The sequence below is a fragment of the Rissa tridactyla genome, chromosome 2, assembly GCF_028500815.1.
Source record: "Rissa tridactyla isolate bRisTri1 chromosome 2, bRisTri1.patW.cur.20221130, whole genome shotgun sequence".
Taxonomy (NCBI): Eukaryota; Metazoa; Chordata; class Aves; order Charadriiformes; family Laridae; genus Rissa; species Rissa tridactyla.
This window is the reverse complement of record NC_071467.1, coordinates 38,046,169-38,060,918: the sequence shown is the minus strand read 5'-3', so window position 1 is coordinate 38,060,918 and position 14,750 is coordinate 38,046,169. Positions and strand designations below refer to the sequence as shown.

At 36.9% G+C, this 14,750-nt stretch overlaps 1 protein-coding gene across 1 annotated transcript in view; it reads right to left on the bottom strand.

Annotated features, from left to right (window-relative positions):
- ARFGEF1 (ADP ribosylation factor guanine nucleotide exchange factor 1) overlaps positions 1 to 14,750 on the bottom strand; it is a 95,916-nt gene that overhangs the window by 15,580 nt on the left and 65,586 nt on the right. The window contains exons 20-29 of the mRNA XM_054192994.1: positions 12,992 to 13,120; positions 9,627 to 9,785; positions 9,090 to 9,240; positions 5,510 to 5,600; positions 4,287 to 4,327; positions 4,011 to 4,180; positions 3,220 to 3,371; positions 2,886 to 3,058; positions 1,798 to 1,958; positions 1,020 to 1,150 (exon numbers count right to left, since the gene is read on the bottom strand). Coding sequence (XP_054048969.1) covers positions 1,020 to 1,150; positions 1,798 to 1,958; positions 2,886 to 3,058; positions 3,220 to 3,371; positions 4,011 to 4,180; positions 4,287 to 4,327; positions 5,510 to 5,600; positions 9,090 to 9,240; positions 9,627 to 9,785; positions 12,992 to 13,120 — 1,358 coding nt within the window. The remainder of the gene's footprint in view (positions 1 to 1,019; positions 1,151 to 1,797; positions 1,959 to 2,885; positions 3,059 to 3,219; positions 3,372 to 4,010; positions 4,181 to 4,286; positions 4,328 to 5,509; positions 5,601 to 9,089; positions 9,241 to 9,626; positions 9,786 to 12,991; positions 13,121 to 14,750) is intronic.

Below are 14,750 nucleotides of genomic sequence, written 5' to 3'. Positions count from 1 at the left end.
GCTTTTTCAACTGTTTCTGCAATCTGCAACCAGTTAATGAACGATGGTATAAAACCAGTTTTAAAATCCTCAAAGTATGATAGGCAAGACACAGGAAGGCAGGGAGGATCGGGGTCATGAGTTTTAATTAAAACCAAAAAAAGATTCCAACAGCATTTTGCTGTTGGAGTCCACTAAAACAAAACCTACTCCATGCATGGAACTTTTTACATTTGTTTTAAACAGAGCAAAACGGAAATGTGACACAAGGCTTACCCCGGTCAACTATAACAAATCACTGAAATGGAGTAACAGGGGCACATATCATGGAATCAAACATCATACGTTTATATTTGCTAATCAAGAGAGAGGATCAGTATTGCCACTGGAAAAATACAGATTTGGGTATTAATCCAATGTAATTTAAAAAAAGGTGGAGGGATTTAATGCATATTGACCATTTAGAGCTGACCTTCCACGTTAAAATAATGCTTGCTTGTTTTATGTCAGGAAAGTCAACTTTTACATTTTACTGTGTTCTGTGCATAAACTGCCTCCGTCACATCTGATTAAGTTGAGCTGAGCTGTTTTAAATAGTTTACAGGCTCTATAATAAAGGTAAAACAGTCACCATAATTTAATTTACGTAAGCTTTAATTTATTTTCAAATGAACTACTGGAATAGTTCTTATTATTGTGATTTCACGGCTATTCATCCTAAACAGGCACTGTTTGAATATTTAACTTTAAGGAAATGTAATACTTATCTATTTAACATAATGCAATCACAACCACATTAACTTCATTATTTATTACAATGGAAGATAAAAGTTTCATATGTAAAGAACAGAGACTTAATTTCTACGTTCCAGCACATATTTAAAAGGTGTTTCTAAAAAGTCTGATGCTCCCACAGTGATATCACCTAAATTAAATACGTAAGCCATTTTAAGACAGCTATGTTTACTAACAAAGTTGTTCATGTTTTAAAAGTGTAAAGTAAGCCTTTTAAAATTTGAATTACAAATACTGATTGTTACCTGGTTCTTACATCTAATTTGCATCTATTGATGATACAGGACAACTCAAACAGAATTGGGAACCATCCTCGTACCCACACTCTGTCTTCTGGAGCTACATTCATATCATCACTTGTGTATTCCTTGAATGCCTTTAGAAGAAAACACAGGGTTTATACAGAGTCGTTAAGAGTTTGATTCTTCAAAATAAAACACAATTTGGACTGTAAATAACAATTCTGCTGTACTAGTATTATAACCTGATTGCCTGAGCTGGCAATCAAAATAACAACACTGAGAAGGTGAAGTGTTTTTCAAAGTAATACTTAATATATTATGAAAACCAAACTAAAAATTAAAAAAGGTGATACATTCAAGCATCAGTTTTTGCTTGCAGTTCAGTCTGAGTCTCTTACTTTCTTTTCATAGGGACAGCACTGACAGTGAGGATCTGTCATAACGTTTTGAGAATGTCAAGCATTTTTGCTCATGCCATTATCCATTCTTTACAATGTTTCTCAGTAGAGAGCAGATCCTGAGATACGTTGATTTCCAGCAGCTCTCAGGAAAGCTAGCCACCAGCTGAACTTGGTGGATGGGGATGGGTGGCGGGGAATAAAAGAAAAAAGAAAATTGCTGATACTTTCAAAGCTTGTGGCATTTTATACTCCTATTGCTTCTGAATAAAGTATGTTTCTCATTGATCTCTGAAACTTGAAGGGATGCCAATAAAGTTAGTGTGAGTATTTTTTTCTTTATAAAGAAAAAGCACTTATAATTTAGTTAATACAGACTATACCTGAGGTCTATCAGATACGTATTTTGCACAGTGGCGAATGAGGCGGATCGCTTCCATACTGGTATCTGGAAATGCTGCATTGCAGGCAAATTCAGACAAGCACTTTACCGCATCCTGGAAAGAATCTATGGTTGCTGGGAAGTGTTTTTCAAACACAATTGCTGGAGAAAAGTGTGAACAGAAGAAAAAAAAAGTGTCATGCTTTAAAATCTATTAATTCTAATATGAACTGATCGTAACAGAAGTCATGAGAGACTGGTTCATTGATTGGTGCTGTCAAATGCTTGAGTAGCAATAAAAACTAAAAGATGAACGGCTCAACCAAAAAAAAAAAGGATCACCTAGAGGGCATTCTATTTTGACAGCAAATAACTGTCTAAAATAAATCAAGGTAGCACGTAGTCTAAAGAAGGGAAACTTAACAGTTCTCAGCAAGACCAGAGAAATAGGCTTACTGCTTAAAAACAGTCTGTGTGATCAGAGCTCAAGAGGGCTACATAAAGCATGGAGTTACATCTACGAAAGGACTTCCCTCAGCAATATGGTCCTGTTGCCTTGATTTTAAACAGTCACTTTTGAGAAAAAAAAAACACAAAACATTCTTCATCAATGCTGAAAAAGTTTTAGGAACTTGCAGAGGTTGAGACAGAATAAAAAGATCCCTTATGGCACTTAAAGCCTGAGATCTAGATTAGAATGGGAAGAAGAAAAAAACAACCAAAAACCATAGTGCCACCTAGCTCAGCACTTTCTCCTCACCAGGGACACAGGCAAGCACAATTCAGAAATAAGGAAAAAGATAAGCAAACAACATAATAGTAAAATGACTGCACTTTTTTTTTTCTGTGGGGAAAAAAATAAATAATTCTTCACTTAAATGAAAATGTACACATTCAGTAAAATTATCTAAGGCTCAGCTTGCTTTACTGTAGAATGCTACAAACAGATTTTTTTTTTAAAAAAGGCAGAAAGGAAGACAGATAGCTATAATCTTATTGAATTATTTTCGTAAGTATTTTCCCATAGGATTGTCTGAAAAGTATAAAACACATACACCATCACAATGTCTGAATATCACCAATACTCACTGACAATGTGTCCCGTAGTCTGGAATGCGAGTTCCACTATACTTTCATCCTGATCTGAGGCTGCCAGATGAAATACTGAAAAAATGTTTTTCCAACCAGAACGAATGTTAGCAGCCTGGGAATTTACCATCTGTGCAATACACCGTACAACCATGTCTCGAATAGTAGGAGACCTAAATTAAGACAATAAACAATAATTGTTTGAACTAAATTACATAATCAGTTACAATAGTATAATTCTCCAGCAACTAATTTTACAAAAGCAATTTGTAACATTAATTGCAAAAGGTGGTGCTTATGATCCCAGGCGATTCAGGTAATTGCATGTTATTACCTGTTTCTCTTCATGATATGTTCAAACGGTCGTAGGAAGTCCTTCTGGAATCGGAAATTAGCAAGTTCTCCTTTTTCTAAGAACTTCATTGATAATTGCCTTAAGGAGTCGACTGCAAAAATAGCTACATCTTCATTGGGATTGCAGCCAACCTGATAAAGTAGAACAGAAATGAACAGTAAGCTTGCATCAGAATTCTTATGGATTGGCAGCCCAAGCTGCCTTTACATTTGGTAATGGAGAACTAAGCAGTACAGGAAAATTAACAATATTAATCAGTAGCCAATTCCATAAACCACATAGTTAATGAAGTTTAAGAATCCATAACCAATGCCAGCTATTTTCTACATTATGTATTCTAGCATTTGAAACTTTCTAAAATGAAGCAAGCTGTCTAGAAAGACTTCAACAATCTGTATTAAAAATTCATGTCAAACATTCACTGTATAAATAGTCCATTTAGACTTGAACAGAAAACACTCTTATCCAAGCTTCATAGAACACGCCCAAAAATTAAAACACATAACTAGAGGCATACAGTTCTAGACCCAGGTAATGATAAATAACTTAACATGTACTCCTGCTTTTACATTTATTATATTGTGTCCCTCTGCCTTATCGCAGGCCTTTCCAGCTTTACAATTTTTGTTGTGTTTTAAGCTACTGATACAGAAGGACAGAAAAAACCAGTACAATTCAGATGAGCACGTGGCTTTCCAACAAATCTCTACATAAAATTGATCGGTATCAATAATGCAAGGAGTATGCCGTGTAATCATTAACAGGGATACCTTATTAAAATGATCTCCAATAACTTCCCAGATTCTGGACCACTGTAGCCTTATCCGGCCCATGTTGTAGTAAGAAATTTCTACTATCTTCTGCAGACTAAACATTCGAGGGTGGGTAGCAGACAGCAGTTCATCCATAGATACAGCACAAAGCCAGCGAACAAAATCCACTGTTAAATGACCACAGATTTTAATGCAAGATTTTTTCAAAGTTTAAGACAAAGTTGCTTTGTAGTTTACAGGGGGGGAAAGGCGGGAAACAAAAGTAAAACCTACCAATAGCATTTCCATCCAACCTTGTAGATCCCGTAAATATCCTGTAAAGTGCAGTTTAAGATATTGTTACAATTTCATACAAAAGCATTTACTAAACATATATTCAAGATTTTTAAAAAAATATATAGACACTTTTATTTATTAAAAAACAATTAGTAATTGTGGAAAAATACTGAGCTTTGAAAATAAAATCAGCAATATTTCAATTATTTCTAATATTTAAAAATAACTCCCATAAGGATGTGTGGAGACTGGGAGGTGACCACTGTTTCTAATGCTATCCACTCGCTGTCAGTGACTGATTAATAATGTCAGCAGTTTGTAAACTATTTAGCCCTGGTCCAAATACAGAAGTCAAACTTCTCCGGGGTGCACAATTTCCACTTGGCGTGACACACAGATACTTGAAACACTTCCCATCATGAAGTGTTGCAAAATCTGCAAACCTAAACAGCTATTATATGTTTGACATTGAGCCTCCAGTTCGCTTGATGGGATTTTACTGCAAGGCAACTTTCATTGAACCAACATCAATCTTGCTGCCTACAGTCAATCACAGAAATGCTTGTAAGCCTTCCGAATGATACCCTCTTTGTGACTGTAAATTTTAACAACTGTTAAGAAAATGATGTTTTCTCGTTTCTTAAATGCGGAGACAGCAAGATCCACCAGGCACTCCAGTCCGATCAGTACTTTACAATATAAACAGGGAATGTTTATGATATGTATTATGCCTAATCAAATCCAGTTATGATAAATATGATTCATAGAAAGGAAGACTGGAATAATAATTTTGGTCATTTCAGACAACATCTACATAACCGAGAGGAAATCAGGGAGTTGGTAATTACATTTAGGAGAAAAAGGGTCTGTCAATAATGCTCCCTGTACGAAGGCAAAATGAGATTTGCTATACGTTACTATATATAGCAAATCAAGATTCACCGGACAGTACAGCAGCCTTTGTTCTGCAACTCTCCTGTAATAATTTTAAATCAGTAAAACGACTTCTTGCCAAATCTTTGTTCTGTTCCCTCTTGCAAAAATATTTCTGCTCCATAAAAGAGGAAAACACCCACCAAACCAAAAAGCACTTTAATATGGTAATATTTATGTAGTTTTTTTCCAAATCGGGGTAAACTAATAACGTCCTCTTGTTAGCACAGGATATTCAAATATTTCTTAAAAAGCTTGAAGTGGCAACAGCAAATTTAATACAATACCTGTCTACAGCAACGACAACACTTTGGGAGCTAGTTTCACCAATGGATTCCTGAATACTTGCTATCTGCTTCCAATCCACATTGCCGCCAACTACAGTAAACAAAATTTGAAAAACACGTAAGAGAACACAGAAAGTGCTGGGAAGAAAAAGGAAGAGAAATCATGCTGCTACCAGTATAACTAAATATATTTTTAATTCACAAAAAGAGAAGTACATTATTAATTTCCCTTGCATGAGCTGGGCATCTCAGCGAACACTTGCATGTTGGTCTAAGTCCTAATGCTCTAGATTCTCTATCCACATATAAACTATGAGTCCCAGAAAACTGTCCACATTTCGAACAACTGTTTGAATAGATACAAGTGGTAAAAAAAAAATCAAAAGCGCAAGAACCACCTCGTTCCCTCCATCTTTCAATGGATCTTTGGTAACTCTGTTACTGAAAATACACACCATATGATAGAGAATACTGCACAGACGAGAACTTTGCACAATTTATTAGCAGCAAGCGAGTAAACCCGTTCTGATAGGTTTTCTTTTTCATCATTCTGTCATTGAGAGCTCCCACCAGAACTCCATCATAAAGCTACTTCTCAAGTATAGCAAAATTATCACCTAACAATAGTGAGAAAAATCTGTAAATAAAAATAGCAATATTTATTTTGGAGGCTAGAAACTGTAACCCACAAGGGGGCAAGGCTCATGTCAAGAAAATGCTAACTTCACAGTAAACAAATTTCCAAAATTTCTTGCAATCTCTAATCTCCCCTCTACCCCTCATCAAAAAAAAAAAAAAAAAAGCAGGAATCTTGCAACCATTCTCAATAATTCCACCTAACCTGTATTTAAGGGGTTTTTTTCTTAGGCAGCCTATCGGAAAGATAGGTGAGAACAGAAGACTGAAAGAAGGCCAGCAACTCTGTTCTCAGAGCTCTGCAGAGACGAGAAGTTCTCGTGTTTCAGACTGCCTCCCAGAAGTCTGCCTCTGAGGCTTGCTGTGCTCCACACTTGGCTGGAGATGAGTGGCTGTCAAATCTAGATAAACTGACCCATCTGAAGTATTTTTTAGGGCAATTATGAAGTAACCTTTCTGTATGTACATGCATACAAACATAACCTTATAGTAGTATTTCAGCAACTTATAATACTGTTGGGTTTGATCAAGACTTCTCTTGTAAGCACACAGGCCGCCAGTATCAATTAGCCTGAATCTCAGTAACGTGCAAGCTAAGAGCAGCTGTGTGAAGTGAATTTGAAGGGTTATTTCCAAGAAGTCAGGTAACCCTAACCACCTCTGCCAGTTTACATGAGAATGCCTTATTATCATAGGATTTATAATCAATGCTGGAAAACCTAAAAGGACAGCAGATTTCTATTCCAACAGTTATAAGCTCTTTTGCCATGAAACAGAGTCACCTATAGAATTCTGCTTTACGAGAAACTGATTCCGCAGATTCCCATTGTCCAAAGAGGATTTCTGGTTACCTAAGCAATACACTTCGTCTACGACCCGCTCACAGGAGCAAGTTTTGTCTTCCAACTTTGTGAACAGAAGCTAGAGTAGAAGAAAGCTGAACTTCACAGTTACAACTTCAAGTAAGACAACATTCCTACCAAAGCAGCAAAGGAATAGATGATTATTTGTTTACTTTTACAACCCACATGCTTGTGATGCCTTGAATTTTCAAATGAAACAGAATAGGGCCACAGCGGGAAGACAGTGCGAGAGTGATGAAGCCATTCAAATGTAGATGCCTGAAAAGCGCACACCTGAATCCTTGATCAGGCAGTAAATGAGCAAAGGGGTTTTGGGGTTTGGTTTTGTTGTTTGTTTTTTTTTTTTTTTTCAAAAACCACACACTTCTCATTTCAGCAAGAGTGAATGCTGATGCTTATGCTCATCTGATTTTACACGCAGGTCTGAAAGATGAAGCTTCTGTGTCACCAGACTGCAACTTCACGTCCTCTAATTACACAACTGCTTTCCTGTAAAATACTTGTCTGTATATATGGACATAAACACTATGGGTTCTTCAGAGGAATTTACATTTATAGGAAGGTTGCCTGAAAGTCGTAGTGGTGGTCTCAAAACAGTTGAGAAAATGACTATGTTCTAACAGCCCTTAAGTGCATGAAAACCAAGTTCCTTTGAGTTAGGCATTTTCCTACAAGACTGAAGATTATTAAAAAAGAAAAAAAGAAAATGTTTAAGTTTCCATATGCACACAGTAACAAGCATTCCAGAAATACAATTCAGACAGAAACATTTTATGCATTTGGGCACAGACTATTTTCCTTAGAAATGTAGTTGACAGGGGGGGAAAAAGTCTTTATGAGCTGGATTTACACCAACGACTAGCAAGTATGATTTAGAGACACCTGACTACAGTTTACATTCTTGAGCTATTAGGACTGAAAAATTTTAAAGGCCAGTCACTTCAGCATAGAGAAACTGCCAGCATTTGGAAACAGTGAAGTTGAATAGGCCATTGGGGAACACTAAACTGGAGGATGCATATTAGAAGGGCAGGAAGAAGCTCGGTATATGAGAAGTTGGCAGACACATAAATTTCCAGGCATAAGGTTTCCCTTCAGCAGCTCTTGGCAAGGTGAGGCGAGTACAGAGAGGCAGGGCAAAGGAGGGCACAATGGAAAGAAAAGGACTGACTGCAGAATAAGAAAAACTGTCTGAGAACACAAAGCCAGACGATTAGAACTAGTTGAGGGCCACAATCAGGGAAACTAGTAAAATAATTCACTACCCCCAGCCCCCCCAAAAAAAGCATGAAAAATTGAGGGAACACAAAGCTTTTGCACGGCTGTGGGGTGAAGTTGTTCAAAAAGCAGGAGATACTGAGCATCATAATAAAATTGAAACTTCCTAACAGTCAAGTGGAGTTACATATACTTCCTTGATGCTTACATAGTTTCCCAATACACTACACCTGTATGTCTTTAACTGTGTTCCTATTAAAAAAAATATCAACCTTTTTAAGATAATTGAAGGTAAGACTGATATACATTTCTAGGAGGACAGGAAACAACATGGAACAATTCATGGAATAAATTTTGGGTCTCAGGCGAACCTAAAAAAGGCATGTAGTACCAAAGTAACCAAAAGAGGAAACAGAATTGCAGAACTTAAGCTAAACTCATCTCCCACTTGGTCTGCATACTGCATATTTCTCTCAAAATTTCATAACAGAATGCTTAACCTGCACATACTAACTTGCCTGTTTGGTAAAATACTTGGTGGACTAATGTTGAAATATTATTAAATCTGGTGATACCATCAGCAACCCATTCTTAATTCGGCAGCTATATTTTACCAGAAATTAATAATGTATCATTTTTGTACATTTCCCACTCCCCACCCTAGCAAAAACACTTAACAGAGCAAACCAAATATTCCAGAAATAGGAACAGGTCTATTCAAAGCCTAAGACAGTTTTACAAGGACTACTTCATGGTCTCGTCTCCAAACCTCACAGTCAACAATAATGAAAACAAAGGACAAACTTTAGTATCTGTCTGAACAAAGCCAGTTAAATGAAACACTTCATATCCGCATTACTTACCCAGTCCCAGCCCCACAAACTCATCGGGTGCCTGATCTTTTGTTCCAGTAAAAGAACCTTCCCTGCCACGCACTGTCCCTGAGATGTAGCGAGGTTTTACTCCAGTTCCTATTAACTGTGCCAGTTCAAGTTGACTGATGCATTTCAGAATCTATTCCAGAGAATAAAGAAGTCGTTTATCAACAAAAAGCAGTTTGAAATAGTAAAAAAAAAAAAAAAAAAAAATATTTAGGCATATCTTTAGAAGAAAAAAAATTCTAAACACTCAAGGTTAAACAAGTGTTTCTGTTCTTCTGTCTAAAATGAATATTAATTTAAATACTATTGGATTAGTCTCACAATTTTATTTCTCACTTGGACATGTTTTGCTACTTTAACAGGCTGCATAATGTGCAATTCTACATAATGTATGTACAAAAGTATATACTTGGCACTTATCTAAAAAACCCACTGTATTTATGCACAAACGAGTACACTACTGTGTTAGAAATCAGTACACGCGCTTTCTTACAGTTTAAGTACACATGACTCTTGTACCTCATGCCAGGAATTTCCTAAATAGTTTCCATCTGTATGAGCCACCGTGATGAGAGTTTTAATTGTGTCAATATTCTTCTGCTTCATTTCAGTAATACCAGAACTCACGGTAAGTAATGTAAATCTTGCTAACGCTTGGACATAGGCATCTCTTTCAAGCTACAAATGGGAGAAAAAAGAAATTATCTTGTAAGTACTTTCTCAGTTTCTTGTTCTTAGTACAACCTGTGTGATTTCAGCAACTATATCCATTTAATTTACTTTTCTTAGAACTGAATTTCCAAAGCATTCTACGTAAAGTATCTCATGTTCTTCTGTAGTAAACTGTGGGACAGAATCAGGCTCCCTCTATTCAGGAACACGAAGGGTAATGTCTGACAACACAGGTTGCTCTTAGGTTTCTGGGTTTGGTCTTTTTGGATTTCTGGGGTGCTTTTTTGGGAAACAGGATGCTGTTTCAGAAGAAATGTGGCTCCTTGGGTAAGCTTTTAATACTCTTGTACTATACCTGGACCTGCTCTGAAAATGTTGCCTTAGCAGACTCTCTCAAATCGTAGGATTTTTTTGGCAACAGAATCTAAATAATATATCTAAAAGGCACGTTTTGCCAATTCCACAAAACTCCTCAGAACGTATTTGATTTAATCTACACCGTTTCGAGCACCTCAGAAGCTTGCGAGGCAAGACTGTCATGGGTGGGTAAACAGCAAGGGACCTATAATCTAGGCAGATTAAATCAATCTCACAAAAAAGAATGTTCCACATGTAGGTACTTGATTTTTATGTATAGGGTATCTATAAACACCAAAGGAAACTCCTCAGATCTCATATGAGCCAATTACAGCAGTAAAAACGTGATTAACAGGTGAGCTCACAAGTGCATTTTACTCTCCTGTTACATAATATCTAAAGGCCATAAAGTGAAATGGTTGTACATCAGAGAAACAAGTGACAACTATGAAATATATTTAACTGTGTGGATGTTTAAGACTATTTTGAAATAATTAAAAAAAAAATCATTGAGCACATAAAAAAAAAAAAAAAAAAAATTCCAAAACATCCCAGGAAGAACGTCTGCTTCATGGAGAAAACATGAATGCCGCAACAGTGGGCAATCACAGGAGGGAGAGATTCCCACAGAGCCACATAGCATGGCTGCCATGTCCAAACCCAACTACTACTACAGGGTACACTGGAAGGCACAGCAAATGATGTATAAGCACAGAAAAATGGAAATTTCATGGAAAGAGTACTAAGCAAAGAAGCTTTACAGTCTACAAACTATTTATCTTCTGTAAAAGGAAAATGTTCTCACTGCCACTTTCCCTCTCTGTTCCATACAGATATTCCCCCTTGGGGACCCTTTTTCTAAGCCATCGAAGTAGGAGAAAAACAACTAAACAATGCGTCCATCAACCAGAAAGTAAAACGAGATGACATAAGCAAATTAAGTACATCCTTTTGATGCATATCTTGTCCCAGATGCCTAAAGACAAAAGCCAGACTGTGTGTGACAGTCTAAGATTAAAAGCATAAATAATTAAAACCAGAATCTTTAGTTGAGGTTTTAAGAGGTGAACATGCATAGCTTAAAATATATTGTGTACTTTGCGTTTTTTTTTAAAACTAAAAGCCTCCAGCTCCCTCTGTTATCTGTCAAGGTGTGTAAACTAATGTTAAGTGTTCTTAGACACCAATCTTAACTTCTGTACCTTTATTCAATGAAATAGAAAAGTTGCCAGCACCAGGTAACCACAAGAGGAAAAACCTGCTTCCCACAGAAAAGATCCCTACGTCAGCTCAAGCACAGATGCGCCAGTCTCCTTCAAACCACCACAGCTATTTGGCATCTGAAGTCAGACAACACTGCCACCTAATCAGGACCTTGTGCAATGGAATCATCCTGTAATGTACTGAAATCATCCAAAAAACAGTACTGTTTTTAATGGTATCAACAAAACAGAATTCCCATAGGAAGCCAAGAAGGAATATCATTTATATTGAAAACACAAAACCAAGTTTTTAAGTTTCAGCAAGTGGGAATTGTTTCTGAAACACCCCCTGTTACATCAAGTTTGTCCCAAGCCAATGGAAGGGTACAACTGATTCTGGTACATTGTTGGAGCACGGGGATCTTAGAGCAAATGTGTCCTTGCCCACCCCACCCAAGGCAGACCACTGCAGGACTGGGAGCTAACCTCTGCAGCTGCTGAAACTGCCATTTGTACCAGTTCCACTTTTCCAGCTTAGAAACAAAAATAACGGGAATGTGAATTTCATTGAACAGCTGCAGGCTCCAGGGAAGGCTTTGTTAATCAAATTTAATAATGTTCGGTTCAGGGGGGAAGACGTGTAGGGGAAAATGAAATGGAAATATAGAGGAAGGAAACCTTACATGATCTCAAACGTGCTTTTTTAAGCAGCCGTATCAGATATCCCAATGCGCCTTTCCACATTAGTGATAAAGTTATCTAATTTGCTAAATACAAGTGCAAGGGGGGAGGGAAGTAAAGCATTCACTATCATAGTTCAACAGTTTTTACTTAAAGTCAGTCTTAGAAGGTTGTTGGTTTTTTTGAGTGTTGGGGGTTTTTTTGTGTGTGTGTGTTTTTTTTTTAACATGTTTTCAATGTATATGTGAAATAATGCAAACACATGAATGTTGCTTGCCCCTCTCTTCAGCTATCTTCAATGGACTTATGGCAGACCAGTCCTCCATTTATTAACTAATAAGTCTACAATAACATAATAGTACATTCACTACTGATGATTTCAAAATTAATTCAAAAAAATAAATGCAAAAAAGCACCCAAGTTTAATCAGAATTACCCTCTGGAGCCAGAGAGTCTGGAATTCTTGGCATTGTGCTTAATGCAGGATACATTCATGCATTACATCAGGAATGACATTTCCAGTGACATAACTGTTAAAATGGTAACCAATTATAGATGTCTCAGATTAGTATAATCTCTCTGAGGTTGAGAATAATATTTAAAACACAGTTCACAGACATACTATTTCAACTTAAGAAACAGGATAAAAAGACTCATTTTATAAAACATCATAACGAAGCTAAACAACTTTGTAACAAAGCTAGAAAGTACATTGACGTTAAAGTAGTCAACTGGTGGGGAAACAAAAATTAAGTACATAGGCATGGCAGCACTTACAACAAAACATCAGGAAAAATACAGGCCACTTTATTTAAAACACTTCCAGTCAAATATCAGATGAAGTAGTAATTGCAGAAGCAGGCATCCTCTAGGTATTGCAGTGCATAGCTTCAGCCACAAGGACTCTTAGAATCTCATTAACATTTTGCTGGTAAATAAATCAAAGTATTGTCTCAGTCTTAAATTTTTTACCTGAATGTTGAAAATGCAAGCAATCCTGATTGCACATCGTATACCCTCCAAGCAAAGAGAGGCAACTTCTGTGTCATCACAGTCCTGTAGACCCACGCTGAATGCAGCTAGAAAAGGTGTCCATGCCAACTGGAATGTATGCAAAATAGAAGTTACATTAGCAACTGCTAGTACTTGAAGGGAATGTTATAGTTTCAACATCTTGCTAAAGTGTAAATTCCATCCCTAACTCACATCATTAACTCTGAAGTTGCCTTTTGCCAAAAAAGAAAACGGAATAGAACAGGTATGACACACAGAAGTAACACAGATTGACGCTCCCCTCAGAAGCACTCTCCCTCCCTCTCCCTCAGCAACCAACACAACCAACCATCTTCAGACAGGTGGAAAAAAACAAACCCCAAAGCTATGTCAGTTAGATGTCTATTGGAGTTTTAGTATTCCCGGGATAACCTTTATCTTTGCAGTGAGAAATAAAGATAGAGTCAATAATTATTGCAAGAACCAATGCAGTGTATAATAGATTCCTTTATGATGAAAAGTATGTAGTTAAATAAGTTTGTCCTGGTAACGCCAGAAGGAAAAAAGGAAAAAGGCAGGGTAAAATAGGGCAGGAAACTTGTATTAACTCCGCTAAAATTTCAGTAAGACAACAACAGTAAGAGGCAGGACACAACTCTTTCCTTGATCTCTCTGCTCTTAATTTTGTAGCCCTCAGCCATCCATCTTTTTGTATCTCATTCACTGTTGATGTTTCCCATTCCCCTTGCCTTAGGTGGGACTGACAGTATAATACACTGGACTGAAAGTTGTTGCAGGAGAGTCCACATGGTCCTGTCCTTGTGGCCAAGGCTCCTTCTCCCACAGACAGAAAAACCAATCAGAAGATGTCATAACTACACATGGATATGGAGAGGAAACCCCAGGGTACTCAGAATGATTTTAGAAATAATTTTACCTGAAGTCACCCCAGATGAAATACAGAGTCAATGGGCGCAACGGATTTCACACTTAATTGCATAATAAAATGATGCACCACAGAGCTTTGGTTTCATTTAAGTCAGCAATTCCAAAAGCATTTAACGCTTGCACACACCCAACCATAACTCTGGGACAGTATTAAAGGCATCAGACGAATTCCTAGATCCAAGACTTACCCTACTGCGTGACCTTTAAAGGTCCCTTCCAACTCTGCTATGATTCTACGTTCCAGAAGTGTATGTTTCTTGCCTCCCTTCTAATTTTTCATTCCCATTGGAACCAAAACTAATCTTAAAAATCTCAAAACTGAAATACTTTAAGGACTATCCAGAGATCTGTTTACTATACTTTATAACTAGATTTATGCCGTTATTTATAACAGACTGTTCTGTTGTCAGAGGTGGAAATTAAGTCTCTGAAGTAGACAATCAATTTTGGGCTGCTTAGGTGGTTGCATAAGCTGAATTCTTCTTCTGTTTTAATCATTTAGCAAATCTATTTGTAAGTACAGTTATAATGAAAAATTTTATGTTGTTATCAATGGGTGAAAGATATACCCAGAAATTCATAAAGTTTTGCCAAATAAAAAAATCAAAATGTCTAAAAAAATGTGAAATCAAATATTTAACTTCACCAGTTCTCACTTTTTTGAGAAGACAGCTCTCTGTTCAACATATTACATTGTCCTCAATACTTTAACTAGTTGATGAACATCCTCAAGTAAGAAGATTTCTAATTCTTAGCACCTTCACAAAAGACATTTAGGGTGTTAACTTAC